General features: G+C 47.5%; 1 protein-coding gene across 1 annotated transcript in view; it reads left to right on the top strand.

Moving 5' to 3' along the window:
* Positions 1-336: 336 nt before the first annotated feature.
* Positions 337-27,975, top strand: part of TBC1D4 (TBC1 domain family member 4) — a 208,946-nt gene continuing 181,307 nt past the window's right edge. Inside the window, exon 1 of the mRNA XM_075562974.1 lies at positions 337-1,393. Coding sequence (XP_075419089.1) covers positions 926-1,393 — 468 coding nt within the window. The 5' untranslated portion in view covers positions 337-925. The remainder of the gene's footprint in view (positions 1,394-27,975) is intronic.

A 27,975-nucleotide genomic window follows, 5' to 3' on the forward strand; every position in this document is an offset into this window, starting at 1 on the left:
CCGGCGCCTCTTTGGGAGCGGCCCCATTCACAGAGGGCAGCGGAGACGCGGGGCCGGGAGGGGACCAGCGCGCGGAGACCGAGGGGGCCGGGCAGTGCCCGCGCCGCCCGGCGCGCACGGGCGGTCCCGGGGTGGGGCGGACGGAGGGGCGGGCTGAGACGGGGTCCCGGCCGGAGGCAGAAAGGCGGGTTCCCAGATCGGCTCGGGGGAGGCGTTGCTCGCCGGACGGGAGGCGGGATTGAAGCTGCAGCCGGGAGGGAAGGCGCGAGGGAGGGACGGGAACTGGAGGAGGAGGAGGAGGAGGAGGAGCAGCGGGCGACGCGGCGGGCGGAGCGCGCCCCGCGAGGCCACGTTTTGTGTTTGTTATTTTCCACCGCGAGAGTTTTCGCAAGCCACCCCGAGCCCTGGCCGCGGCGCAGGGCGCCAGCCCCGACCTTCCAGGTGACAGCCGGTCACCCTGGTAGGAGTCAGCTCCGCCCCGGCGTCCCCGCTCCCGTCCCCCGCCCAGCCTCCCAGTGTCCGCCCGGGGCCGGAGCGGCGGCCGCAGCGGATCCGCAGCGCCCGGGGAGGCTCCGACCGGCGCAGGCGGGAGGCGGCGGCGCGAGGCCCTCGGCGGCGGGCTCCGAGGGACCAAGAAAGGGGGAAGTCCGGTCCCGAGGCTCTAGCGCCAGGGAGGAAGATGCCGATTTAACCCGCCCGGCGCTTGGAGCGCGCCTGCTGGGCACTCGTCCCCGCGCGCGCCGCCGGAGGCGCCGACCCGCGTCCCGGGCAGTGCCGCCCGCGAGCCCGGTGCAGGGGCGTGGAGTTCGGGGTCGCGGGCGCACGAGCCCGGAGTAGGAGTTGGCACCGGCTCGGCGGCGCTTTCCGCGCGGGCGTGGCGGACGCGCCTTGCCCGCCGCCCCGGTGGTCTCCGGAGGCGCGAGTTATGGATCCGCCCAGCTGCATCCAGGACGAGCCCTTTCCACACCCGCTGGAGCCCGAACCGGGCGCGAAGGCCGGCGAGAGGCGGTTCCGGCTGTGGTACGTGGGAGGCTCGTGCCTGGACCGCAGGACCACGCTGCCCATGCTGCCCTGGCTCATGGCCGAGATCCGCCGGCGCAGCCAGAAGCCGGAGGCGGGCGGCTGCGGGGCGCCGCCGGCCCGCGAGGTGCTCCTGGTGCTGAGCGCGCCCTTCGTGCGCTGCGTCCCCGCCGCGGGCGCCGGGGGCCCCGGGCCGGCCCCGGCGCAGCCCCACCCGGCCGTGTTCATCTTCGAGCACAAGGCGCAGCACATCGCGCGCTTCGTCCACAACAGCCACGACCTCACCTACTTCGCCTACCTGATCAAGGCGCAGCCCGAAGACCCCGAGTCGCAGGTGGCCTGCCACGTGTTCCGCGCCACCGACCCCAACCAGGCAAGAGCTCGGCGGGCGGAGCGGGGAGGGTCCGGGGAGGGGCTCGCGCTCCGGGCTGGGGAGCCGAGGCCAAGGGGCCGGCCTTCCTGGTGGCGCGCGCCCTCCACGTGGCGCGGCGGCTCCGCTGCGGGGAACACGCTTCCCGGGGCGGACCGAGACGCAGGAGCTGCGGGGTGGGAGGCCGGGAGACGGAGGAGAGCGCGCGCTGGAGGAGGTGACTCCAGACGAAGACTCCCCGGCCGGCGCCGCGTATGTGTGTGTGTGTGTGTGTGTGTGTGTGTGTGTGTGTGTGTGTGTGTGTACACACGTGGGCTAGAGTTGAGTTCTTGGGCTGGGTGTGTGTACACGTGCGCTAGACTTGAGTTCTTGTTGTGTGTGTGTGTCTGTACACGCGCATGAGGGACAGGGTTGGGTTGTTGCTCCTTAACCCTTGCCGCGTCACCGCAGCACCTGCTGGCCTCTGGTCATAGAGGCTCCCACGGCTCGGATTTGGGAACAAGTTTGTAAAACTCGCCTGATTGCCAGCAAAGTACTGTACTGCGTTTCTAAGTACAGTTGAAGGGAGACCTTACATTTATCTATTTATTTTTACATCTTATAGTGGAGGCAAAATCAGTCCATCCTTAGATAATTTCAAATTAGGTGCTTTAAGTACTTGAGGTGTTTGTCTGGAGAGGGAGGCAAAATCCCATTTTGTCCCCAGAGTTTGTGACATCCACTGTGTATTACCAAACAGTCTGCTTCCAATGCTTCGCTGCAAGCACGGTTCACCTCTAAACGCTAAAGGAATCTGAGTGAAATCTTACCACAGTGATTTTTTAATTTTAAGTTTTATAAAGAGGCTTTCAAAAATACATATAGAGAGTTGTAATACGAGAACCCCAAGCGCCCAACTTGTCGTAAACCGAAAGGAAGCAATGTGCTGCTTTTAAGCAGATAAATTATTTAATGTTTGAAAAGTACTTACCAAGACGGTGTTGCTGTAGAAATAAGTAAATAGGGTCTCAAGTTTCACCATGTGGTGCTGTTTTGGTAGCTGGGAAATTAGTCTTTAGAAACAACAGTAGCTATGGAGCCCTGGTGGGATGGTGGTTATTCCTTGTTCTGTTAACCCCAAGGTCAGCAATTCAAAGCCACCAGCTGCTCTGGGGGACCAAAATGAGGTGGGAAAAAGTCCTTAAGAATCACAATCCTGGAAACGCACCAGGGGAGTGACAGCCTCACTAGGAGTTGGAATTGACATGAAGAAGGCAGTGAGTTTTTTTTTAAAACAGTAGCCAGCTGAGAACATCAGTCTGTAAGTGAGGCTTTAACTCTAATTTTTTAACTGTAAGACATTCTGGCTGAAGAAAAGTAATTGTCTTACATTTTTTTTATCAGTTTCCTCACAATATTCAGATCTCATTATAAAGTGACTGCCTTTAAATTGTGTGGCCACTGTTCCAAACATTGGATAAAGCGAATTTAATTTTATACTTATATGTTCAGTTTTTTTAGTGTTTACCTTGGTTGCAATTGCGCTGAATCGTCTTGTTTTATTTCTGAAAACTATTAAATCTTTATGGTTATTTAGGGGTTGCTGGTTCTGTCAGTGACACACATTTTCTGGTGGCAGTGGCTAACATACTGCGCTGCTGACCACACATCATCTGTTTCAACTCACCAGCCACAGCGTGGGAGAAAGAGGAGGCTGTCTGCTCTCATAAAGATTTAACGGGCAGGGATGCTCTGCCTTTTAGGGTTGCTATTAGTCAGAGTCAACTCAGTGGCAGTGAGTTTTTGGTTATTGTTTACATATATATACACTATATATATATTTTCGACCAAACTCACTGCCACACAGTCAATACTCTGCAGAGCATAGTCTCCCTATAAGGGATAGAACTGCTCCCCTTGGCTGTAAATCTTTAACTAGAGCAGATGTTCTTACCCTTCTCCCCAGAGAGAGGTTGGTTGATTTGAACCACTGAACTTGCTGGACTCAGGATCCTTTCTGACACTTAAAGGTTTGCGTTCAAGTTACTGTCTTTAGATCTGATCCATGACCTACCACCATACCTTTACTAATTTCATGCTGGTACCATGTTTGTCAACAGCCCATGATACCTTGAATACTCCACAATGGCTATTGAACTCCACTTTGACTTACTGTTTGGAAGCCAATTTGACACGTCTCCTGCCCTTTTTCATCCATGGTGTCATAGTGGTTATGCATTGGGCTGCTGGGTTATGCAAGGTCTGCAGGGCTACACCGCCAGCCGCTCCACAGGAGAAAGACATGGTTTTTTACTCCCATATATATGGTGATGGGGAAATAGATCTATGTGCATATAGGTTTAGTATTAAGGTAGCATATTGACATTGGGCCCTCACTCAGGTACTCCTTCAATGTAAGAACACTTTGTTCTATTAAACTGGCATTCCAGGATGCTCACCTTCCTGACACGATCACTAAAGACAAATGTGTGCATAAGCAAATGTGAAGAAAGCTGATGGTGCCCAGCTATCAAAAGATATAGTGTCTGGGATCTTAAAGGCTTAAAGGTAAACAAGCAGCCTTCTAGCTGAGAAGCAACAAAGCCCACATGGAAGAAGTACAGCAGCCTATGTGATCACAAGGTATTGAAGGGATCAGGTATCAGGCATCAAAGAAAAAAAATCATTGTGAATGAGGGGGAGTGTGGGGTGGGGACCCAAAAGCCATCTGTAGGCAACTTGACATCTCCTTACAGAAGGATCGTGGGGAAGAGACCAGCCAGTCAGGGTGGAGTGTAGCAGAGATGAAACATACAACTTTCCTCTAGTTCCTAAATGCTTCCTTGCCCCCCTAACACCCCCCCCCCCATTATCATGATCCCAATTCTACCTTACAAATCTGGCTAGAGAATGTACGCTGGTACAGTTAGGAATTGGAAACACAGGGAATCCAGGACAGATGAATTCTTCAGGACCAGTAATGAAAGTGGTGATACCGGGATGGTGGAGCCAAGGTGGGATAGAAATGGGGAACCAATTACAAGGATCTACCTATAACCCCCTCCCTGGGGAATGGACAACAGAAAAGTGGGTGAAGGGAGATGTCAGTGTAAGACATGAAACAAATAATAATTATAATATAAATTATCAAGGGTTCATGGGGGGGGGGGTAGGGAGAGAGGGGAAAATGAGCTGATACCAAGGGCTCAAGTAGAAAGAAAATGTTTTGAGAATGGTGAGGGCAACAAATGTGCTTGAGACAATGGATTTATGTATGGATTGTGATCAGAGTTGTATGAGCCCCAATAAAATGATTAAAAGAAGAAAGTTACTGTCTTGGAAACTCACGAAGGCAGTTCGACCCTCTCCTGTATGGTCCCATCCGTTGGCATCGCCTCGGTGGCAGTGAATTTGGTTTGGCTCATTATGTGTTTAGGTGTCCGAGGCTGAAGGTGCCAGTAGTTGACAAATAACTGCATGCTCACTTTCCCCTTCCAGGATCCATAGAAACGGTATGGCTTTCTGATAAAGGAAGAGAAACACCTTTATCTCCTTTTCCCAGTTGAATCTTGATCTAAATCGATTCTTAGTGGCTCAGGTTCTAGAGAATCCCTGACAAAGGGTCATTAATTGGAAAGGTCAGATGAGGCCCCTCTAGGGATTTCTTCTGGCCTTAAATGAGGAGCTACCCACTCGAGCACCTGGAAGGAGAGGACAGAGGAGGGCTGGACAGTGGTGTCCTTTCTCAAGGTGTTCTTCGGCTCCAGCCGCAAGTGACCTTACTAAATGCAAGCCTGCTATTATATCAATGAGGTCCTCTCATTTCCCTGAGGAAGGCTGGAGCTTTAGAATTTCTTTGTGTGTATTAAGTGTTCCCATTTTAAAGCATTGGTAAGTATTTTAAACTTCACTGAACTCCTAACTGCAAGGTTGAGGGTTCAAATCCTCTAGCTCAGCAGTTCTCAACTTGTTCCTTTGGGGGGTAGAATGACCCTTTCACAGGGGTTACCTGATTCACAACAGTAGCAACATTACAGTGATGAAGTAGCAACGAAAATAATTTTATGGTTGGGGGTGGGGGACCAGCACAACATGAGGAACTGTGTTAAAGGATCTCAGCAGGAGTAAGGTTGAGAACCACTGCTCTAGCCATTCTTCAGGAACTGCAAGGTTGAGAGTTCAAACCCTCTAGCCTCTCTTAAGGAGGGAGAAGGCTACTGCTGTCTGTTCCTATAAAAATGTTGTCTCATAAACCCTAAAGAGCCCTGAAGGGTTGTTAAGACTTGGAATCACCTCGGTGTCAGTGGATATATGGGCCAAGGACGCCACGGGTGGTGTAACAGTTAACGAAAGTTGGAGGTTTAAGTACTTCTAGAAGCACCTTGGGAGAATGGCCCGGTGATCTGTTTCTGCAAAATCGGCCGCTAGAACCATGTGGAACATAATTGTACTGACACACATGTGGCTGCCCTGAGTTGGAATTGACTCCATAACAACTGGTGTTACTAGGCCAGGCAGGACACATCTATGCTATGTGTTCAGTGATGGTAGTCCCATTTCTCTCATTAGCATGCATGCTTGTTGAATGGACGCGTGCCGTCTTAAAGGAATCTGTGGCCCCATTTCCCCTCGAGCTTCAGTCAGCAGGGCTCTCATAGTGAGACAAGGTAGGCCCACGGATTTTGAAGAATTTACAGATACAGCTTCCAGACGTAGTGTTACAACTGGACATGCTAAGGCATGAATCCATCACATTCTGACCGCCCAGTGGCATGCCTCATACAGAGTCTTCTGGAAAGTTCTGGAGACTGGCGATTTCTTGTGCTCCTGACTTCAGTGTTTGACCTAGAGAGTGTATCTTTGGCCCTTCAGGCCACTATTAAGAGAATGCCCCCATCATTGAACGTCCTTGACCCAGGTGGCCTAGGGTGGGTGGGCCTGCAGACATTTCCAAAGAAGTTTTACCTCCAGTTTGTCTTTCATGCCAGTCCCCTTTCTCACTCGGAGCTCTGTGCTGGACGATCATATAGAGTAGTGTTTGACATGGGACAGTGAGTCAAATGCACAGGCTGCATCCCTCTCTGTTCGCTTCTCGAACCAAACTTGGTGCCAAGGTTTCTTCCTTTATTGGGCTTCCAGATGAACATTGACTAGGAAGGAAGGCCTAGAAATATCCCAGTTTGGGGAATATTCTGCTTAGAAAACCAGAGAGAGAGAGAGAGACATCTGGAAGTTGCCACCTACCTATCTCTGCCTTTCTGAGTGGTTTGCGCTATTTTGGATGGGTAGCTATGCCTCTCATGTTGTGTTGTCTGGCTGTAACGATTTCTTGTGCTCTCTCCTTTCTCCAATTTGAGTTGGAGGTTAATTTTCTCTGGTGCCAGCGTCCAATCTTGACTGCAATCTGGATTTCCAGGGTATCTGGAGGCATATAAATGCCCAGAGCTTCTCCATCTGTGTGGGAAACGATTGGTAAAGATGGAAGCTGTCCCTTATCAGGGGTTAATTATCACAGGCCACCTCATAAAATCACATCCACTGCTGGTGAGGCAATTCTGACTCAGAGTGACCCTCAAGGACAGAGAACTGCCCTACAGGATTTCTTAGGTTGTAAATCTTGACAGGAGCCAATGGTCACATTTTTCTTCCGCAGAGCAGCTGGTAGACATGCCCAAGGCCAACCATTTGGGTAAGAGCCAAGCGCTCCAGCCACTGTGCACCAGGGCCCATTTATCAAGCACATCTCAAACTTGACTGCAACAGAAACACCTGGAGGCCTTGTTAATGTTGACTGCTGGACAACATCCTCCATCAAGTTGCAGGTTCTGGAGGTCAGGGGTGGGTGGGCCTAATATTTTTGCTACCAAGTTTCCCGGTGGAAACAGCACCTTAACTTATTTTGTTCATTTAATTGATTAATATGCCCATATCTACTTCCTCAGATGTTTTTGTATCCATTCGCAGACTTTAGAAGTTCAAGGTGAAGGTGAGGGAGAGTTATATTTGATAGAATATACTATTTACCAGCTTCCCCCTATCGTCTAGTTGAATAGCATTGTATCTCCCCCCCCTTCCTCCCCCCTCCCCCCCACCTGTCCGACATTATTCTGCCAGGCATCACGGCCATCCTTATGCTAAAGGAAAACTGGACTCTTCAGCCTGAAGTTTCCAGGGTTGCAGAAGAATAAATAGTTTATTTTAGGGGCCAGTTTGACCTAGTGGGTTACAGCTTGGGCTTCTAACCACAAAGCCAGGTGTTCTAATCCACCAGGCACACCGAGGAAGAAAGATGAGGCTTTGTACTCTAGTCAAGACTGACAGCCTCAGAAACCCCAGGGATGGTTTTGTTCTGTCCTATCGGGTCGCGGTGAGTGGGAATCGCCGCCTCCATGGCCGCACTGGTGGCCGAGACCATTGGTCTATCTGACCCAAGCCAATGGGCAGACTTGGTGTAGGTGGTTCCGATGTTTTGATAGATGAGTTATAGTGAACTGCATTATGACTGTCTTTTGTTTTTGTTTTTCGGACATCTTATCCTTAGGAGGATGAACTGCATACATTGTTGCAGCAGCAACTTGACAATGTTATCATTCTTAGATGCTCCCTTGCAGATGCTCAGTTATCTGATGTTCTCCAAATTCTGGCCCCTAACAGAGGAAAGAAGTGCCGAGGGAGAAAGAAATAAGGAGCAAGAAGAAGTCACCAAATGTTTTAGGGAAAAGATAAACTGAAGTGTCCCTGGCCTCTCCTCCCCTTGAAGGGGCTTCAGTGGCTTGAAAACACAGCGCTGAATGCTTTTGGCTTTGCTGAGGTCAATAGGCAGATTTGGGAAGCAGTGATATGTGACCTTGAAATAGCTGAAGCCCCTGCAAGAGAGGACAGTGCCCCAGCCGGCACTGGTTTTTGTCTTGCAACGCCTTCCCCAGCTCTGGCGTCCTCGGGTGGTCAGAGACCTGCCACAGGTGGGGCGATTGCCTGCAACTCACAAAATGCCACTGCTGTCTAACTCTTCTTCAGCTGAGTATGTTTTTATGATTGGCATATATGTATATTACTTTATGGGGGGCTATTACTGCTCTTATCACAATCCATACATATATCCATGTGTCAACACATCTGTACATATGTTGTCAGAATCTTTTTCAAAACATTTTCTTTCTACTTGGGCCCTTGGTATCAGCTCTTCATTCTTATTTTTTTCTGCCTCCCCCACCCTGCCTCCCTCATGTCCTCTTGTTAATTTATAAATTATTCGTTTGTTTTTTTAAACCATGTCTTACAATGATTGCTGTCTCCTTTCATCCACTTTTCTGCTGCCCGCCCCCCTGGGAGGGGGGACCGTACACTGCTTATTATGATGGTTTTCCACTTTTCTCCAACCCCCTTCCCTTACCCTTCTAGTATCGCTGCTCCCCTTATTGGTCTTGGGGGGCGTTTATCTGTCCTGGACTTCCTGTGTTTTGAGCTCTTATCTGTACCAGTGTACATGTTCTGATCTAGCCGGATTTGTAAGATAAAATTGGGGTGTGATTGGTGTATTTTAAAAATGTATGCATCAAATTATAACTGTGAGCATATATGTAATGTTTCCAACCCCCAAGATGAATACAAGTTAGATTTATAAAAATATGAGTAATCAATGGCAACAACAATCACATAATAATGATAAAACGGCAATGAGCTTATGTGAGAACTGATATATGTTGGAAGTTCTCGGAACGGAAGTGAGTCAGGGACTCTCGGTCCCTCCTTGTAAGCTAGATAACATGGCAGCCACTGAGCAGTGTATTCAGACTGTTTGACCAGGAAAAGGGTGCTTTTAAATGGGGGGCATATTAGCATAGATACAGTAACTCACTGGGAGTCGGGGATTACATATGTCATCGACTCATTACTTTGATGTACTCTTGTCTTCTGAATAGCATTTTATTCTTTCCTGAAAAACATTTTTATGGGTATTTCTTAGGGGCTGGCATTTCCTGAGCTCTTGTTCAGTTGCAGTACTGTTCTCAGGGCTTTTCCAAGATGCCCTATTTTACTTTCTCAATAGTGATTTCTCCCAATAGCGGTTTCTCCCATTTTGCAGATGTGTCAGGCCAGACTAGAGAAACAAATCCAGAGACACTCAGACATGTGTCAGAAAGAGCTTTGCACATGAGGGCTTTGTATATTAGGAAAATATTCCTGCCTAGTCCAACTCAAGTCCTTAAATCCGATACTAGTCTGTAAGTCCAATTCTAGTCCATAAATCTCTTTTCAGACTCAGGAAGCCACATCAGTGATGCAGGAAGATCACAGGCTGGTGGGTCAAAGTCTTGTGGAATCAATGGCGGTGGACACAACTCGGTGGCTCACGAGGTCTCAGCGTGGCTCCTGGCACCCAGGAAGTCTGTCAGGAGGCTCTCCGCTCTCCTTCCATTGGTCAGGAGACTCTCAGTTCTCCTTCCATTGGTCAGCAAGTAGTTTCTATGCGCCCTGGACTCAAAAGGTCACGCTGGTTCTGCTTGCGCTGTTTCTCCACCTCAGCTGCTTGCTGTCTCCAGTGTTGTAGCTCACACTGTCTTCTTGATTAGAAGATTTTCAGCTCAAGAACTCCAGGTCCAAAGAACCTGCTCCATTCTCAGTTCATCTACTTAGTGGTAGTGAATTCCCTATTTCTGTTTTGGGATTCCCCCCACCCCCTTTTAAATCATTTTATTAGGGACTCATACAACTCTTATCACAATCCACGCATTCATGAATTGTGTACAGCACATTTGTACATTCATTGCCCTCATCATTCTCAAAACATTTGTTCTCCACTTAAGCCCTTGGCATCAGCTCATTTTTTCCCCTCCTTCATGAACCCTTGATAATTTATCAATTATTGTTTTGTCATGTCTTGCCCTATCTGATGTCTCCCTTCACCCACTTTTCTGTTGTCCCCCCCTCCCAGGTAGGAGGTTATATGTAGATCCTTGTCATCGGTTTCCCCTTTCCACCCCCCTCCACCCTCCCAGTATCAGGAATTGGCCCCCTTTAAGCATAATGGAGCAACAACATCGACCAATTGCCCTGTCAGTGTTCCATACACCTAATTTGCATGTTCCCATTCTAGCAAAAGAGTCCATATTTGCATAGTTCCACCCAATCGCCTTAAGGTACTCACAAAACTAGGCCTAGAAGGGCTATATTAAGTATAGCACAGGATTTACATATTATTATATTAGATGTAAACTTATGAGGTGTACAGTGTTGTGCAATTAGAGCTATGCAATGCCAGACTGTAAATTATAAGCCTAAGGCATCTTGCCCTCATCATGAAGCCCAATAAAGGAAGAAACCTTGGCACCAAGTCTGGTTCAAGAGAAGCGAACAGAGAGGAATTCAGTGTGTGCATTTTACTCACTGCCATTCAGACAGTCTGCCTCTTCATGACCCTGAAGGACAGAGTCCATCTGCCCCTGAGCATCTCCAAGACTGTGCATCTCTACGGGAGTAGAAAGCCTCGTCTTTCTTTTGTGGAGCCCTGATGGCTATACACTGTTGACTTTGCGGTTAGGAGCCCAACGCATAACCCCCTAGGGGCCAAACCCAAATGACATGATGCTCTGCTGCCTGGTAGGCCAGTGGTTCAAGTGGAGAGAAGTGGTCCCCACACTCATCAGGTGCACTGTGGCATAGAGAGACCGCAGGACACGTGCTGCTGCAGTGACTGCCGCTGCTGTTTTGGAAATCCTGTATTCCTGGTTGTATGCCTTATTCTGTGGGGAATGTGTGTTGGGTGTCAGAGCTATTTACAAGCTGGCGCTTTAAGCTTATGGTGTTTTGCTCTAGCTTTTGGTGACCATGTTTCCAAAACTCACAGCCATAGAGTCAGTTGCAACTCACAGTTTCTCTATAGCACAGAGGAGAACTGCCTCCTTTAGGTTTCTAAGACAGTAAATCATCACAGAAGTACACAGCCTCCTCTTTCTTCCTCAGAGAGTTTGCACCTTAGTGCATCACCCATTACACCACCAGAACTCCTTAGTGACCATATTTAGATAAAATAATACTCAGCAAATTATATTAATGTGAAGAATCCCTGGTGGTGCAGTCAGATAAGCGTTGAACTGCAAGGTCAGTAGTTCAAACTCCCCAACCTCTCCTTGGGAGAAAGATGAGGCTGCCTGCTTCCATAAAGAGTTGCAGCCTTGAAATTCTTATATTGGATTGCTATGAGTCAGCATCTGCATGATGGCAGTGGGTTTTTATGCTAACACTAGGTGAGGGGCTGTAAAAATCTCATTTTATATTTAATACGGTCCTAACAACACTCATGTTTGGAAAGCTCTGGGTTTAAAATTTCACCTGTTACAAGGGAACAACAAGTGAATTAAAATCAATGGAGAGAAGGGTGTAGTGGGGCTATACCCGACACTTACACCCTACACCCACTAGATGCCTAGTGGGGCTTAATCAAGAGCAATGTAACAGCGAGGAATTACTAAACCCGAATGAAGGCCAAACATGATGGTGGGACAAAAGGAAATAGAGGAAAGAACCAGGAGGCAAACATTTATAGGTGTCTAAATAAAGCCATGTACATATGTATATATATTTACATATGAGGACGGGGAAATAGCTCTATGTGCATATATTTATAGGTTTAGTATTAAGGTAGCAGATGGACATTGGGCCTCCAGTCAAGTACTCCCTCATCATGATAGCCCGGCATTCTGTAATGCTCACCTTTCCAACACAGTTGCTGGAGACAAAATGGGTGCACAAGCAAATGTGAAGAAAGCTGATGGTGCCCGGCTATCAAAATGTATAGCGTCTGGGGTCTTAAAGGCTTGAAGATAACCAAGGAGCCATCTAGCTGAGAAGCAACAAAGCCCACTTGGAAGAAGCACACCAGCCTATGTGATCATGAGGTGTCAATGGGATAAAGTATCAGGCATCTAAGACCCAGAACAAAATCATACCAATGTGAATGGGGGTGAGGGGGGGCGATGAGGAATGGAGACCCAAAGCCCATCTGTAGACTATTGGATGTCTCCTCACAGAAGGGTCACAAGGAAGAGATGACACAGTCAAGGTGTAGTGTAGCACCAATGAAACACACAGCTTTCCTCTAGTTCTTTAATGTTCTCCCCCTGCCCCTCCCCTATCATGACCTCAGTTTCACCTTCAAATTAGATTAGATCAGAATATGCACACTGCTACAGATAAGAGCTCACCACACAGGGAATCCAGGATAGATAAACCCCTCCGGGCCAACAATGAGAATAAAGATACCAGGAGGATAAGGGGCAATCAACCACAGGTATCAACATATAACCCCCTCCCAGGGGGACGAACAACAGAAAAGTGGGTGAAGGGTGACAGAGGATGATGTAAGACATGAAAACAGTAATCTATAACTCATCAAGGGTTCATGAGGGAGAGAGGGAAGGAGGGAGGGGAAAATGAGCTGACCAGGGGCTTAAGTAGAAAGAAAATACTTTGAAAATGATGATGGCAACAAATGTACAAATGTGCTTGACACAATGGATGAATGTATGGATTGTGATAAGAGATGTAAGAACCCCCAATAAAAGTATTTGATAAAATAAAAAATAGGCAAAAGAAAAATTTTTTTATCTGTTATTTATTACATGAAGTCTTCTGATATCCATGATCAAATGACAGGAAGAGTCAACATATGGTATGGAAATTTTGGTGGGTTTAATTTCCAAACATCTCGACACAAGTTTGTGCAGTCCCACCAGAAGGAAGCGGGGAGATTATTATTAGTGTATTTTTAAGTTACTAATGCTTTCCAAGTTTCCTTTGTGGCACGAGGTTGGGTTTGGAAAGAGGATCTCTAAGTAATGTGATCTTCCTGGCTGAAAACAGAGGCCTCGATTTGCTGCTCCCCTTCATTTTGTAGGCCCTTCACAAGGCTGCATGCAGACACCCCAACTCTCGCTGCTCTCCAGTTGATGGCAATACACAGTGACCCTACTGGGCAGGGTGGAACTACCCCTGTGGGTTTCTGAAAAGATAACCTCTTTATGGGAGTAGAAGCCTTTTCTTTCTCAGGCAGAGAGATTGGTAGTTTTGAACTGCTGACCTCATAGGTAGCAGCCCAGCAAGTAAACAATAGACCAGGGCTCCAGAATATAAACATACCTTGAGATAGTGTGGGTTCAATGTCTGGCCCTCTCTAGAGACCGCAATAAAATGAGCCCCATGGATATTTTTGTTGTTTCCTCCTGCATATGAAAATAATTTTCATTTTATCCTGCTGTGTAACACACAATTAAACTCACTCTCACCGAGCTGAATCTGATTCATGGTGACCGTATGGGACAGGGTAGAGATGCCTTTTGAGTTTCTGGGGCTGTAAATCTTTATCGGCGCAGCCTCCTTTTTCCCTTGTCTGGTGGGTTTGAACTGCTGACCTTGTGGTTTCAGCCCAAGGTGTAACTCGCTAGGCTATCAGGGTTCATAGTAAGAGTGTGATTATGAGCAAGTCTGAAATATTGTGAGCATGGCCAGCATGGGACACAGAGACACAAGCGAGAACCTGCTGCTTGAGAAGGAACATGCTTGTTGCAGGATTGCCGCAAACCTTTCCTTTTTATTTCTTAAAGCACCATCTGCGAAGTGCAATGAACTGAGGGATACCTGCAGTCTCCGCTGGATGAGTTTTGTGACTTTTCATGTGAATTTCTACAAGTCTCTGAGTTAGAGCCGTGGAAGCTTGTACTGTCAGTGTCATACCTCCTGCGAGATTCCTGGTCCATGGGTGCTTCTGCTTGAGCAAGTCAGGTGGTTTTTAAGATGTATTTATTTGTAACAATTGTATCCTCTGGAGCCCTGGTGGCATATAGTGGTTACGAGTTGGGCTGCTAACTGCAAGGTTGGCCGTTCAAAACCACCAACCGCTCCTCTGGAGAAAGACAGAGCTGTCTACTCCCATAAAGAATTAGAGTCTCAGAAACGCATAGGGCAGCCCTTACCCTGTCTTAGAGGGTCACTAAGTGTCGACAGTGCGTTTGCTTTTTATTGTATCATATACCTTTGCAGTAATCCATTGTATGATCTGTACAGATCCATTTATAACATAGGCTACAAATCACCAAGGGAATCTGTTGTCTAGCTCCAGAAGGTCTTCAGCTTTTCAGACCTACCTCTTGCTTTTGCTCCTGCCATTTAATTTCCACTGGTTAGGCAACTAGAGGTATTTCCCTTAACGTGATGGCCCTCCTGCACCGCCGTCCAGGTACTTCTTCCTCCGAGGTTGTCTGCAGCACATTCTTTATAGCCGCGGGAGATGCTCGGTACTCTGCATTTCACCTTCTCGGATCCCACTGCTCACTTTGAAGACCAGTCTCAATGGCGGCTGCCTAAGCGATGCTGCCTGACTGGATTTCCTTTCCGAAAGAGGATCTGGTTTCTGCTCCCCACCACTTCCTCATTGCTGTTAACCGTTTAGGTACAGATTTTGTGTTGGTTTTCACAAGAGGTTTTGCAAAAAACCTGTTGAGGAGCCCTGGTCGTGCAGTGGGTTGTGAGTTGAGCTGCTAACTGCAAAGTCACCAGTTCGAACCCACTAGCCGCTCCCAGGGAGAAAGAGGAGGCACTTTTCTCCTGTGAGGATTTACAGCCTCTGCAACCCAGCAGTTCTGCTGCCCTCAGGGCTGCTGTGAGTCAGAATGGGTTCAGTGGTTCCGAGTTTGATTTGGTTGCATAAACATAGCCTTATGGTGGACCAGGGCGTGTTCCCTTATGTTGTGTATAGAGTCCCTATGAGATGGAGACAACTCAATGGCACCCAACAACAACAACAGCAGCAGCAGCAATGAGGTATGGATAGGTAGATGTGACCCCTCTGCATCCATCCTTAATTCTTTGATGGATTTTGAAGCCGATTCAATTGGCAGATCTCAGTTCAGTTTTCTAATAACAACATTAAAACAGTACGGAAGCCAGCATTCTGTTCTACTGTTAGATAGCCCATCCTCTGCATTTAAGCTCCCCACCCGATTGATCCTAACCCCTTTCCAGTGGACACATTACTCTGTTTAAATAATAATGACAGTTCCTTGAGGAGCGATTAGCTGAAACCCCAGATGCTCTGGGAATCCCAGGGTGAGGCACACGGGTAAGCAGCTAGCTACTAACTGTGATGGGGCTGGTTCAAATCCACAGGAAGTGCCTGAGAAGAAGAGTCGGAAAGATCACAGCAAACAAGACAAAACACACACAAACACACAGAGCTGGCAGAGCTGGCTCTCAGTGGCTGTGGGCTGTTTCAGCAGCCCTCCTGAGCTGCCTCTAGGGGAGGAGCCGCTTCTCACTCTGCAGCCAGGCAGGACTTCCTGAGAGCTCACTGCCATTGGAAACATTATGGGGCAGGTTGCTGCTGTCAACACAGTGGGATTGCCTCCCATCAGAACCAACGCCGCAGCAGGCTGCTGCTGCTGGATCTTGAAGCTTGTCTGAAAACCTATTTTAATGAACCCATGAGGAAATACTGGTATTTTATATAAAATAGTATACATAAATATACTTTGTAAATGTTCAAGAATTCTCATTTAGGCTGACTCTATAGCCCTTTTCTGCTTAATCCAGCGCAACAGCTTAGCTTTGGGCTTTATTGTAAGGGACTCTAAACTTCTAGGTGCCAGATTTATGATCATAACTGATATATATTGCTAACAATAGCTAAGTGCTTTGTTTTTGTTTAGGGCCCCAGTGCTGTAGCTGGGCATGTGTTGGGCTGCTAACTCCAAGTTCGAAACCATCAGCCACTCTGCCTGAGACAGATGAGTCTTTCTACTCCCGTGGACTTACCGTCTCAGAAACCCACAGGGTAGTTCTACCCTGTTCTATATGGTCTGTGAGTCAGTATCGACTCCGTGGCAGTGAGTTTGGATTTGCTTATTGCCTGGCCCAGGGGTTCTTACAGTGGAGCTGCCTCCCCTGGCAGGTTTGTTAGAATGCAGATTGCGGGGTCCCTCCCCTGCAAGCGTTTTGGATTCTAGAGGTTTGGGTTCTGGCATCAGAGGTTTTGCCTTTCCAACAAGTCTGTGCCTAGGCTGGGACCGCAGTGGGATAAGGACTGCTCAGGGCAGGGCTTGGCAAACCATGGCCTGTTTTTGTGCTTGCAGTTTGTTTGGACACATTTCTGCTCATTTGTCTAATATTTTGGGCTTTGTTCTTGCTACAGTGACAATGCTGAATAGTTAGCAGCAATATAAGACTATATCCCATGAGACTAAAATATATACTGTATTTACTCTCTGAAGAGCACAAGTGGCATAATGGTTATGTCTTGGACTGCTAACCGCAAAGTCAGCAGTTCAAAACCACCAGCAGCCCCTCAGGAGAAACATGAGGCTTTCTACTCCTATAAAGGGTGAGAGTGTCAGAAACTCACAGGGACAGTTCCAGCCTGTCCTATAGGGTCACTGTGAGTTGCCATGGACTTGTTGGCAGTGAGGGTTTTTTTTTCTTCCTTTTTTTGGGATTTACTATCGATATTTGGCTCTTTAAAGGCAATGTTTGCTGATCTCCGCCCTAAAAGATGCTGTAAAATTTAGATATGGGTAATTAAACCCTCAGTGTTCCTGTCCCATGGCTCTGTCCTATAGGTCCTTTTATATGTCATATACCTTTATTTTAAAAATTAGTTTTCATTATTACTTTTTGTTATCATTACAAATATCTTTATTTGTCTTTGGGAGTCGACATGAGAATGATCACATCAAGTTGTATGTCACAGCATTGTCTGAGGGGACATCAAAAAGTTTGTGAACAAATGGAATAAAAAGACAATAGAATCGCCCCACATTTTTGAAGTCCCCTGCTATTGTCAGTATATTATATGTATGTATTTATGTGTGTAATATATAATATATTCTGTTCTATAAATACATTTAAGGGGCATAATCTTGGGGTTCTATCAGTCTCTGTAAGACCAGCAAACCTACCCCCCTTTATTTTTGAGTTTTGTTGCTATTGGAATTCCTTTTGGAGTGGACGTTTGGGGTAGTGGGCACTCTCTAGTCCTTTTGATCTCAGGGTCATGGAGGCTGCGTTTCATGGAGTGGTTCATTAGTCCTTTGCACTGTTTCCATGATTTTCTTCACTCTTTTCTCTCCTTTCAGAGAGAACGATACTTGCACTGCTTTTTAAGTCAAAAGACAGCCTACACAGCAGATGGACATTGGACCTCCACTCAAGTACTTACTCAATGCAAGAACACGTTGTTCTATTAAATTGGCATTCCAGGATGCACATCTTCCCCACATGATAGGTGAAGACAAATGTGTGCATAAGCAAAGGTGGTGAAGAAAGCGGGTGGTGCCCAGCTATCAAAAGATATAACATCTGGGGTCTTAAAAACTTGCAGGTAAACAAGCAGCCATCTAGCTCAGAAGCATTAAAGCCCACATGGAAGAAGCACACCAGCCTGTGTGACCATGGTGTGTAGAAGGGACCAGGTACCAGATATCAACGAACAAAAAAATCATATCAGTGGGTGCCCACCTTCCCAATATGTTCACTGAAAACAAATGGGTGCATAAGCAAATATGGTGAAGAAAGCTGATGGTGCCCGGCTATCAAAAGATAGAGCGTCTGGGGTCTTAAAGGCTTGAAGGTAAACAAGTGACCATCTAGCTCAGAAGCAGCAAAGCCCAAGTGGAAGAAGCACACCAGCCTATGTGACCACGAGGTGTCGAAGGGATCAGGTATCGGGCATCAAAGAGCAAACAATCATACCATTGTAAATGAGGGTGAGTGCAGAGTGGAGACTCAAAGCCCATCAGTAGGCAGCTGGACAGCCCCTTAGTGAAGGGCTGTGGGGAGGAGATGAGCCAGTCAGGGTGCAGGGTATCAATGATGAAACAAAACTTTCCTCTAGTCCTTAAATGCTTCCCCCCCTCCACTATCATGATCCCAATTCTATCTTACAAATCTGGCTAGATCGGAGGATGTACATTGGTACAGATAGCAACTGGAAACACAGGGAATCCTGGACAGATGACCCCTTCAGGACCAGTGGTGAGAGTGGCGATGCCTGGAGGGTGGAGAGAATGTGGGGTGGAAAGGTGGAACCGATTACAAGAATCTACATATAACCTCTTCCCTGGGGGATGGACAACAGAGAAGTGGGCGAGGGGAGACATCGGACAGTAAAGATATGACAAAATAATAGTAATTTATGAATTATGAAGAGTTCATGAGGAAGGGTAAATTGTGGATGGAGGGACAATGAGCTGATATTGAAGGCTCAAGTAGAAGGCAAATGTTTTGAGAATGATGATGGCAACAAATGTAAAAATGTGCTTGACACAATGGATGTATGTATGGAGTGTGATAAGAATTGTAGGAGCCCCCAATAAAATGATTTAAAAAAAAAGAGAGCCTACAGAGTGATAAAAAAATTGTTTAGGTTTTCTTCTTTTCCCCCATGGCGCTTGTCAACACAGCCCTATTGGTGTTGGGGTTGCATGTTGGGCTGCCAATGGAAAGGCTAGCAGTTGCTATTTATCCAAGTTGAACCCTGGAATGCTGTCTTTGTCGAGTATGTTACACAAGTTGGGCTTGATGAATCTTCTTTCCACAAGTCAGCAAAGATGCAGAAAAGAAGCCAGACTAGCTCATTCCCAGGCTTTAGTCTTTGCTTAGATGTCACCTCCATGCAATGGCCTTCAGCCATCCTCTGTTTAAATGAAGTAAATATTCCACCCTTTCATGTCTATCCTAGCCCCTTGCTTTCTTTTCGATACTTACATGTTTGACATCATTCTCACTCTCTTTAAAACAGGCTTTGGGAGTCTGTCACCACCTCCAAAGAGCTGTGTTGGCATGGTGGTTAAAGGCTCACCTGCTAACCGAAAGGACACAGGTTCAAATCCAGTGGCCATTCAGTGGGAGAAAGATGTAGCAATCTGTGCCTGTAAAGATCTGCAGCGTTGGAAACCGTCCGGGGCAATTCTCTGCTCTGTCCTAGAGTCGCCTTGAGTAGGCAATGGGGTTGGCTTTGCTTCTGGTCTTCACCCCTGCACGTCTCCTCTGTCGCTCATGGGTTCTGCGGGAGTTGAAGTTTGTCTGATGGGAACTGAGGGCGGGGCAGCTCCTCTAGACTGTAAGTTCGACAGGGAGAAAACCCTTATCTGTCTGTTCGCGCCGCATCCCCTGGACCTAGTCCCCCCAAAGGGGCTCACACCAAGAAGATGGGATTGAGCAAGACTGTGTTCCTCACACTCAAAGAATTTAGATTCCGGAATGGAGCTCAGAGTCTCTTGGCCAGGATGGCCTTATCGTCTCGTGTTCGTTCCTCTTAAAGATCACTATCTCTCGCATGCCTTGATCTCTTGTTTGTACAATGTTATTTTTTATTATAGATGTCTAGAACTTTAGCGACAACATGCGACTTCTAACGTCGAATGGGATTATCCAGCAGGTCTGTTTTGACCAGGAAATTCCGTAGATTCTGAAAGTATTTTGTTGACGGCTTTGAGTTGGCTTTTGAAGAACTTCTCTCTCAAATTCAAGGAGCCGTGGTGACTCACCTGCCACCCCCACCCAGAGGCTCTGCAGGAGACACAGGACGGGGTGATTTGCTCCGTAAAGACGCCAGCCTGCCAGCGTTAGGAGCCCTGTGGGGGCAGTTCTTCTGGGCGCCCTAGAGTGGCTCTGTGTTCGAATTGATTGACGGTATGCAGCAACAACTGTCATGGCCAGGCATGGTCCTAAAGCTGCCGGGAGGGCAATGCACATCTGGGGAGCCTGCTCTTCGACAAATGCGCAGCCAGGCAGCAGGGAACCTTAGGAGAATGTCCTTGCAGTTCTGGATCCCTTTCCAGTTAGGCTATTTCAGCTTCTCGGTGGAAACCCGATCCCTTTTGGAAAGCGGTGGAGTTCCTCAGTGCTGTCAGATTTTACCACCGAATCTAGCGTTGACCGGAGGGCCTGGTTTTATTAGGCCTGACACTCATACACACGCAGGGTCACCCTAAGAAGTTTCCTAAAACAAGAAAGAAAGAAAAGGAAAAATGAATGAGAGTAGGATGGGTGAGACCAGAGATGGTTGGATAGGGGAGCCTGGCTCCGACCTGTGTGCACGGGGAGCTGCGGACTGGCTGTGTAAAGGTGGGGGGTGCGCCCTGCATTTGCTGGAGGTGGGGGCATGCCCTTGAGCCAAAGGAGTCCCTGCTCTTGGGTTGTTTCATCTACGGTTTATCCTCAGTGCGGTGGGTCGGTTGATAGTAATTTTCAGTGGCCACAGGGCCTGAGCCCACTTTCAAGCTCGATGGTGTCCATTATGCTAGATTTGTCTCATTGCTAGGGATTGGAGTGTGGTGTGTGGGTCTGTTTTAAGAGCATAACTACATGAGAAGCATTAAAAAAATACAGATTTAAAAGTGCTACAGTCAGGTACCTTTTAAATCTAGGCCATTGGTTCCATTCTCCTTCCCTTAAGGGGGAAAAAAAAAGCATTTGTTTCTCAGGCAGCTCCTCTCTCCCTAAGACCACTTCATCTTCATACTTTTGTCAGCATTTGGTCCCTTCCCAGAGAAAGGGAGCCGAAAGAGTTTTGTTTGTGCCCCATTAGTGAAGCAGTGCTGTATCTTACCCCCGGGCTGCTCTGTTTTGTCACTGACTCTGATGAGTCATCAGAATGGCCTTTGAGTGCCTCTCTCCATCCAAGTAACCTTGGCCTGGACGCTAGCTTCCACCCTTGGTGCACTGTTCAAAGTAGCAGCTGCGTGCTTGTATGAAGGCGAACGCTGAATGCTGACATAGACAGCTTCATGGCAGGCTTGCCTGTGGACTGAGCTCTCCCTCGGCCGCCCCAGAGCGCACGCACACTCACCTGTAAGGCACAAGCCGTCAGGTACATATGGGGGTGGGGGTGGACACTGCTAGCGTTGGATTTGTATCATCACGGTTTACCCCATTAGCTTAGGCCCCAGTCAGGGCAATAGTACTTGCGTGCCTGTGATTGATGGTGCCTGTTAGTAGTTTCTCTGGAAAACTTGCTTGCTCTGGTCTTTCTTTGGAGAGTAGAATTGCTTCTGGATATTGTCAGGTGGGACCTACATAGAAGGAGGCTACCAAGAGTGTGTGGAAAAATTCCATGATCATTTAATTCCATTTTTCTAGGAACTTTTCGAAACCCTGTCCTGTGTAGCCCCGGGGATTTCTCTATTTTTTACCCCCGTCCTTTCTGCTTACATTTTCAAGTGTTTTATTCTTAGAAGTCACGCTGCCACCATGATGGAGAAACTAAAACAGATTCTCTGGAAAGCCTTGTTATTGCGAGTCTGTTCAAAGCAAGTGATTCATCATGCTTCCATTGGCTGATTTCCAGAATCAGCCATATTGATGTGTGGACCATAACAGACTATGAATAACCTTATGAAGAAAAGGAATCCCAGAATGCTGCATTGTGCTCATGAGGAACCCGTACGTGGATCACGAGGCAGTTGTTTAAAGGGAACAAGAGACTACGCATGGTTTCGAATCAGGAAAAGTGTGGGTCAAGGTTGTAGCCTCTCACCATACTTATTCCATTTGCAGGTTGAGCCAAATAATCAGAGAAGCAAATTACATGAAAGAAGAATGAGGCATCCAGATTGGAGGAAGGCTTATTAAGAACCCGCAATATGCAGATGATACAACCTTGCTTGCTGAAAATGAGGAAGACTCGAAGCGCTTGCTGAAGAAGGTTAAAAACTGCAGCCTTGGGTATGGAATACAATTCATTGTTAAGGAAATAAAAATCTTCACAACTGGGCCAATAGATATAAAATAATAATAAATAACATCATGCCCAAAATGGAAAAAAGATTGAAGTTGTCAAGGATTTTAGATGGCTTGGATCCACACTCACTGCTCATGGAAGCAGCAGTCAAGATATCAAACCACACATTGCATCGGGTCAAGTGCTGTACAAGACTTCTTTAACATGCTGAAAAGCATGGGTGTCACTTTGGGGACCAGGGTGCACTTGGCCAAAGCCTTGCTATTTGAAGGTGCTTCATATGCTTGTGAAAGGCGGGCAATGGGTAACGTCGTGCAAAGAGGAGTCTCTGCGTCTGAATGGTGGGGCTGGAGAAGAATGTTGAAAGGACCATGGACTGCCACATGAATGAACAAATCTGGGAAGGACAGCCGAATGCTCCTTATATGCCAAGATGGCAAGGCTGTGTCTTGTGGGCTTTGGACAGGTTGTGGGGAGAGAGCAGTCCCTGGAGAAGGACATCATGCTTGGTAAAGTAGTGGGGCAGCATAAAAAGCCTTTGATAACATGGATTGGCACAGCAACTTTGACAACAGGCTCAAACCTAAGAACAACTGAGGACGTCCAAGGTCCAGGCAGTGTTTCATTCTGTTTACATAGGGCCACCATGCATTGAAACAACTCATTTTGGAAGTAGTCCACCCAACTTTTCTTCCTACTCTTTTTTAGGCTTGGGTGATCCTGCTGGTATTTGAAGCACTGGCCACCTAACAGTATAGCAGCTACACACAAGCCACCAGAGTGTGACACATGGACAGATAGGTGGCGGTGGGGCTGTGGTTAATAGCTGTTGACTGGATTCTAACTCATGTCAAACCCAGGTGTGCACAGAACTGCTCCTTAGGGTTTTTTTTTCTTTTCTTTTTTTAAAACCAAACTGTATTTACTGTTTACAGTAGTAAAGGACAACAAATAATGCACAAATTGGCGAAGAAACACAACAGAGCCAACAAACACCCTGCCCCTGCCCACGAGCAAACTGCAAAGGAAACAAGAACATTTTCAGCAAGATTTCACACAAGCTAGAGGGGAGGGGTCCTGTCACACCGCCAGGTGACTACAAAAAGCGGAGAAGGGCCGTCAAACAGCAACGAACCCTTACTGAAGGCCGGCAGGCAGCGTGAGGAGACTTTGTCATTGGTATAGATCCCCAACGAGTCACAGAACTGAAATCACACTACTAGTGCATACAAATTGCATACATATTTGGAAAGCAGCACAGCCAAAATCCATGAGAATAACATGAAGTCTTCTTTCCATGGGCTTCATCCGTCACCACACCCCGAAGTAGCTCTTGAACTCAACGACAGAACTGCAAAGTCAGCTATGCGGAATCTTGCCTTCTCCTAGAGGGACCATAATGAATCAGCAGAAGCAAATACCAGAGAGACCGAGACCACAATGCTGCGACCAAAGGGGACCGTGGTCTTTATTTTCTCCTACATGAATAAACGGGGGGAAGCCAATTGAGCTTTGCAGTGCTTGCCCGCTGCACCGATCAGCAGGCCCTGAGCAGTGGTGTTGGAGACTTGGTCCAGAACCCTGCGGGAAAATGCCAGGGAGGGGCCCCACGGTGCCCCTGGTTTCTGCCCGTTGACTTTACCAGACGCTGAACAAAACTAAACTATGCTTACAACAAGCGGCCAGCGAGATCCTCTCTTCCATCCCCACCAGACGCTCCCAAACAAGTGTGCAGGTCCAGCACCCAAAGCAGTGCACATGCGCGTAGGAGCCACCTACCTGGTTGGTTGATGCAACAGTGGGGGAGAGGGGACCTCAACACCTGGGGCCACATCCCCATCCACAAGACAGACAGGCCACACATTTGGAACAGAAGTGTTACAGAAAGGGGAACCAATAACAAAAACAAGCCCCCAAACCTAGCAACGCATTTTCCCTAAACAGAGTGATTCATATGGGCCCAATTTCAGTTGTAGGTTGAGCCCTGCAGAAATAGCGTTGAGTTGCTCTCCAGGCACGTCAGAGACAAAAGTAATTTGGCGACTGTCCTGGAGTTTCCGCAGACTCCTTTGTGTTGGCGTGCTCACGTGTTTACTACTAGATCGCAAATGCAAGGACAGGTGACAGGGATGTGGGGCAGCACCTAGACACACCGCATCCCGAGAGGCCTCCAGCCACCCGCGTGCCACCCGTCTGCTGCTGGAGCACATCGATTGTGCCGTCATCCTCCATCTCCAGCTGGGCTGGGGTGTCTGTTTCTTTAATTGGCTATCCATCAAACCTGAATCTTATCTGTCACATAGACAAGCTCTGTCGCTCCCAGTAGGCCTTCATCGGCTTGCTCAGCGGCGTGTGCCTCTATATTTTGAACTGGACGACAAAGCCATCCGGTCTGGCCACCTTCACGTTGATGTGGTCTACTTGGACATGGTTGAGCAGGGGTGACAGTGATGGCAGGGGCAACGCCTGAGCGGGCGCGTCACGCTCTCAGGCCTGCCGCTCTCCCACCGCAGCCCCCTTTTCTTTGTAATGGTATTGATTTCACTGTTGTCAAGAATATATTAGGACATACACCCATGAAGGTTTCGGTGTGCCTCGTTTAGCGACATTGGTTTTATCTCTCACGTTTGCGGTCCTCCTCACACGTTTCTATTTGCTGGTCAGCCAGTGGCACAACCTGCCCGTCACCTAAGGTTCCTATCCATCTGCCACGTCGCTCCTGTCCCTTGTTCCTTCTTAAAGGAGCCTGGTGTTCACAGCAGACATTTACCGGTGAAGCAGGACTATTGGTGGTTGCTTTAAGAAGACTTCAGACCTTTTTTTGGTTCAAGGTTTAAAGATGTTCTCAGGCCAAGGGCTTTGGGAGTTTATCCACCTTTTGGGGAGAAAGATGAGGCTTTGACTCCCGTGAGCGTTACTTGCTCAGAAGTCCAGAGGGACTGTTCCATGCTGCACTACCTGGCTGCTATGAGTTGAATTTGACTCTGGCAGTGAGTAGCCACTTTTTCTGATTCCAGGAAGTCTAGCGTCAATGAAAATGGAAAATCCTATTCTGCATAACCCCCTTCCTCCTCTTGATCTGGACTCCTCTACAGAATCCTGGATCCGTGTGTTTAGTGTTGACAGCGGGCGACATTCAGTTTTGGTCTCGAGAGAAAGGAGGCATCAAAGGGCTTTCAGGCTGTGATCTTTCGGACGCCGGTTGCCAGTGCGGTCCTCTGAGGACCTTCTGCATGGGTTCAAATCATCCGCCTCTGGCTGGTTGTTGAGTGTTTAACTGCTTCTGGTACCCAAGGGCGCCCCAAAGAGAATGGTGTCAAGAAACGCTTGTCCGCAGCTCCTCCGAAAGTTAGGTGCATACTTTTTAACTGAGGTGGTCCTATATTTTAGTTTGTCATTGTTATTTATTTTTGCTGTTGTGTGTCTCTCTTACGAAATTCCGGGTAGGTAAATCTATAGAGACAATCACTGGATGAATATTTTCTGGGGCTGGGAGGAAATGGGGAAGTCGTGACAATGAGTACAAGGGAGAAGAAAATGTCTTAAAATTCACTGTAGTGATGATGACGGCACAGTCTTTTTCAATATAGGCCGACATGTCAAGAAAACTGTGGAAATCAACAGCAACAACAAAAGAAATACTTGTCTCCGGTACCAGATACTGCAGAAGTCTTTGCCGATGTTTTGGATTTTGATTTTTACTGTCAATGAGTATAATGCCTAACGCTCACAGGGTAGATGCCGGAAACCCATATTGTTCCTTATTTTTAACATGTTCCCCTCTGGGCTGTCTCAAAGAAGTGACTGGTTCCTGCCTGAGTTTCCACTTGCTCTCTGGTGGCTTTTGCAAAAGAAGAGAAAGCAGCATCACCACCAATAACCACACAGGCAGATCATTCATCTGTGGCAGTGATAGCTGACTTCCTGAGAGAGAAGTTGGACTGGGTGAGCTAGAAGATCTAGACCTGACCTCTTCCTAGTTAGCGACCTGGGCCGCTGGTTAATCTCTCTGGGTCATGGTTTTCCCCACTGTTCCTTTGTGCGTTACCTCATTCGTTCATTCATTCATTTCCTTAACCATCCACTCATCTGTTCAATAACTTCACGAATGGATGGTTCCTATGTGCCTGGTGGTAACCCCAGATGGCACAAGTAGCTAAGTAGCCAAGAGGTTGGCCATTCAAACTCATCCAGAAGTTCCTTGGGCCGTAGGCTTGGCCATCAGCTTCTGAAGGTCTCAGCCTTAAATTCCTTGGGAGCACAGTGTTCTTGACTCCCATGGGGTGGCTTGACTTGGAACCAGTTCAGTAGCCACCACTCTCATGGGCCTGCCATCGTGTTGGACATGATGATGGACACAGCCCCTGCTTCCTGTCTCGTACACTTCTGTGGAAGAATGAGGGGAAACTAAGTTAAAAACCTGCAAGTGTAGGATCTGAGTGCAAAGTCTCTGTAATCTGACCACTGAGCCTCAAAGCTCCTCCACTGGTGCACTCTGTTGCCATGGTCAAGTTTCTCCATTGGGGTTCTAGGTCCCAATATTCTTAGCCATAAAACGGAGACGATGACATCAGCTGGCTTCATAGGGCTGCAGGAGAAGTAAGTGAAGTCAAAGTACTTGGCACAGCGCCAAGCTTTGTAATGCTTGGTATATTCCAACAAATATCCACATTTGCCTCGTGATGATAAAGAGGTGCTTTGAGAATAAAAGGGAGGAATTACTTTTAGTTGGGTAGTGTAGTAGATAGCTCTCTTTTCCTAATAAGATCTTTAACTTTTGTTGCACTATCTCTTTATCTGCCACTCATCCAGGAGGCTACAGACAAGCTGGCCTCATTTCTACCCTCAAGTTTCAGGCATCTGGGCCCATGTGGCCGTGCAAATTTGTACCTGTGAGTCCAGTGGTCACAGGGATTGCAGTGTCTCAGTTTGTGCCCATGAAAGCTGAGGAGGCAGGTACTGGGCTTCTGAGAAAGTCTTTGCTTTGGTGGCTGTGTGTTGAGGCTTCACTAGCTGAGAGGAGATGAGACTGACCTGCTGAGGAGAGTCCTGGTGAGAGATCTAGAAAAACTGAAGGCAAACTCTAGTGGACACAAGCCTGCGTATCCTTGTGCTTGGGGACTTTTTCAGATTAGGTGGATTCAGTTGCCCTTATTTTTTTGGTTACTGTTGGTGTTAGCAGTTGGACTGCTAACCTCAAGATCAGCAGTTCAAAATCACCAGTCACTCAGCATGGAGAAAGACACGGTTTTCTAATTCTGTAAAGCGTTACAGTCTTGGGAGCACACAGGAGCAGTACTGTAGGTCTTGTAGGGTCCTGCATTTTAAATAACTGACTGTCATTCTTAACAAAATTAGTCACTGAAATCAGCGTATTGGGGAGTAGGAAGGATGGCATGCAGATTTTCAAGCCTGATTGTGTATAAGAACCTCTTGAGTATCTATATGATTGTTTGTTTTGGGTCTTCTGATGCCTTATACCTGATCCTGTCAACACCTCATGATCATACAGGCTGGTGTACCTCTTCCATGTGGGCTTTGCTGTTTCCCTGTTTATGTGGTCACTTGTTTAACTTCAAGACTTTAAGACCCCAGACACTACATCTTCTAATAGCTGGGCACCATCAGCTTTCGTCACCACATTTGCTTATGCACTCATTTCAACTTTAACTCTGTGTCAGGAAGGTGAGCATCACAGAGTGCTGGTTTATTAGAGCAAAGTGCTGAGGGGGGACGTGAGTAGAGGCCCAATGTCAGTCTGCTACCTTGATACTTAACATATAAATATATTTACATAGTGAAGACCCAATGCCCATCTGTAGACAATTGGATATCCTTCCCCAGAAGGGTCACAAGGAAGGGTCACAAGCCAGGG

The sequence above is a fragment of the Tenrec ecaudatus genome, chromosome 11 (genome assembly GCF_050624435.1).
Source record: "Tenrec ecaudatus isolate mTenEca1 chromosome 11, mTenEca1.hap1, whole genome shotgun sequence".
NCBI classification, from domain to species: domain Eukaryota; kingdom Metazoa; phylum Chordata; class Mammalia; order Afrosoricida; family Tenrecidae; genus Tenrec; species Tenrec ecaudatus.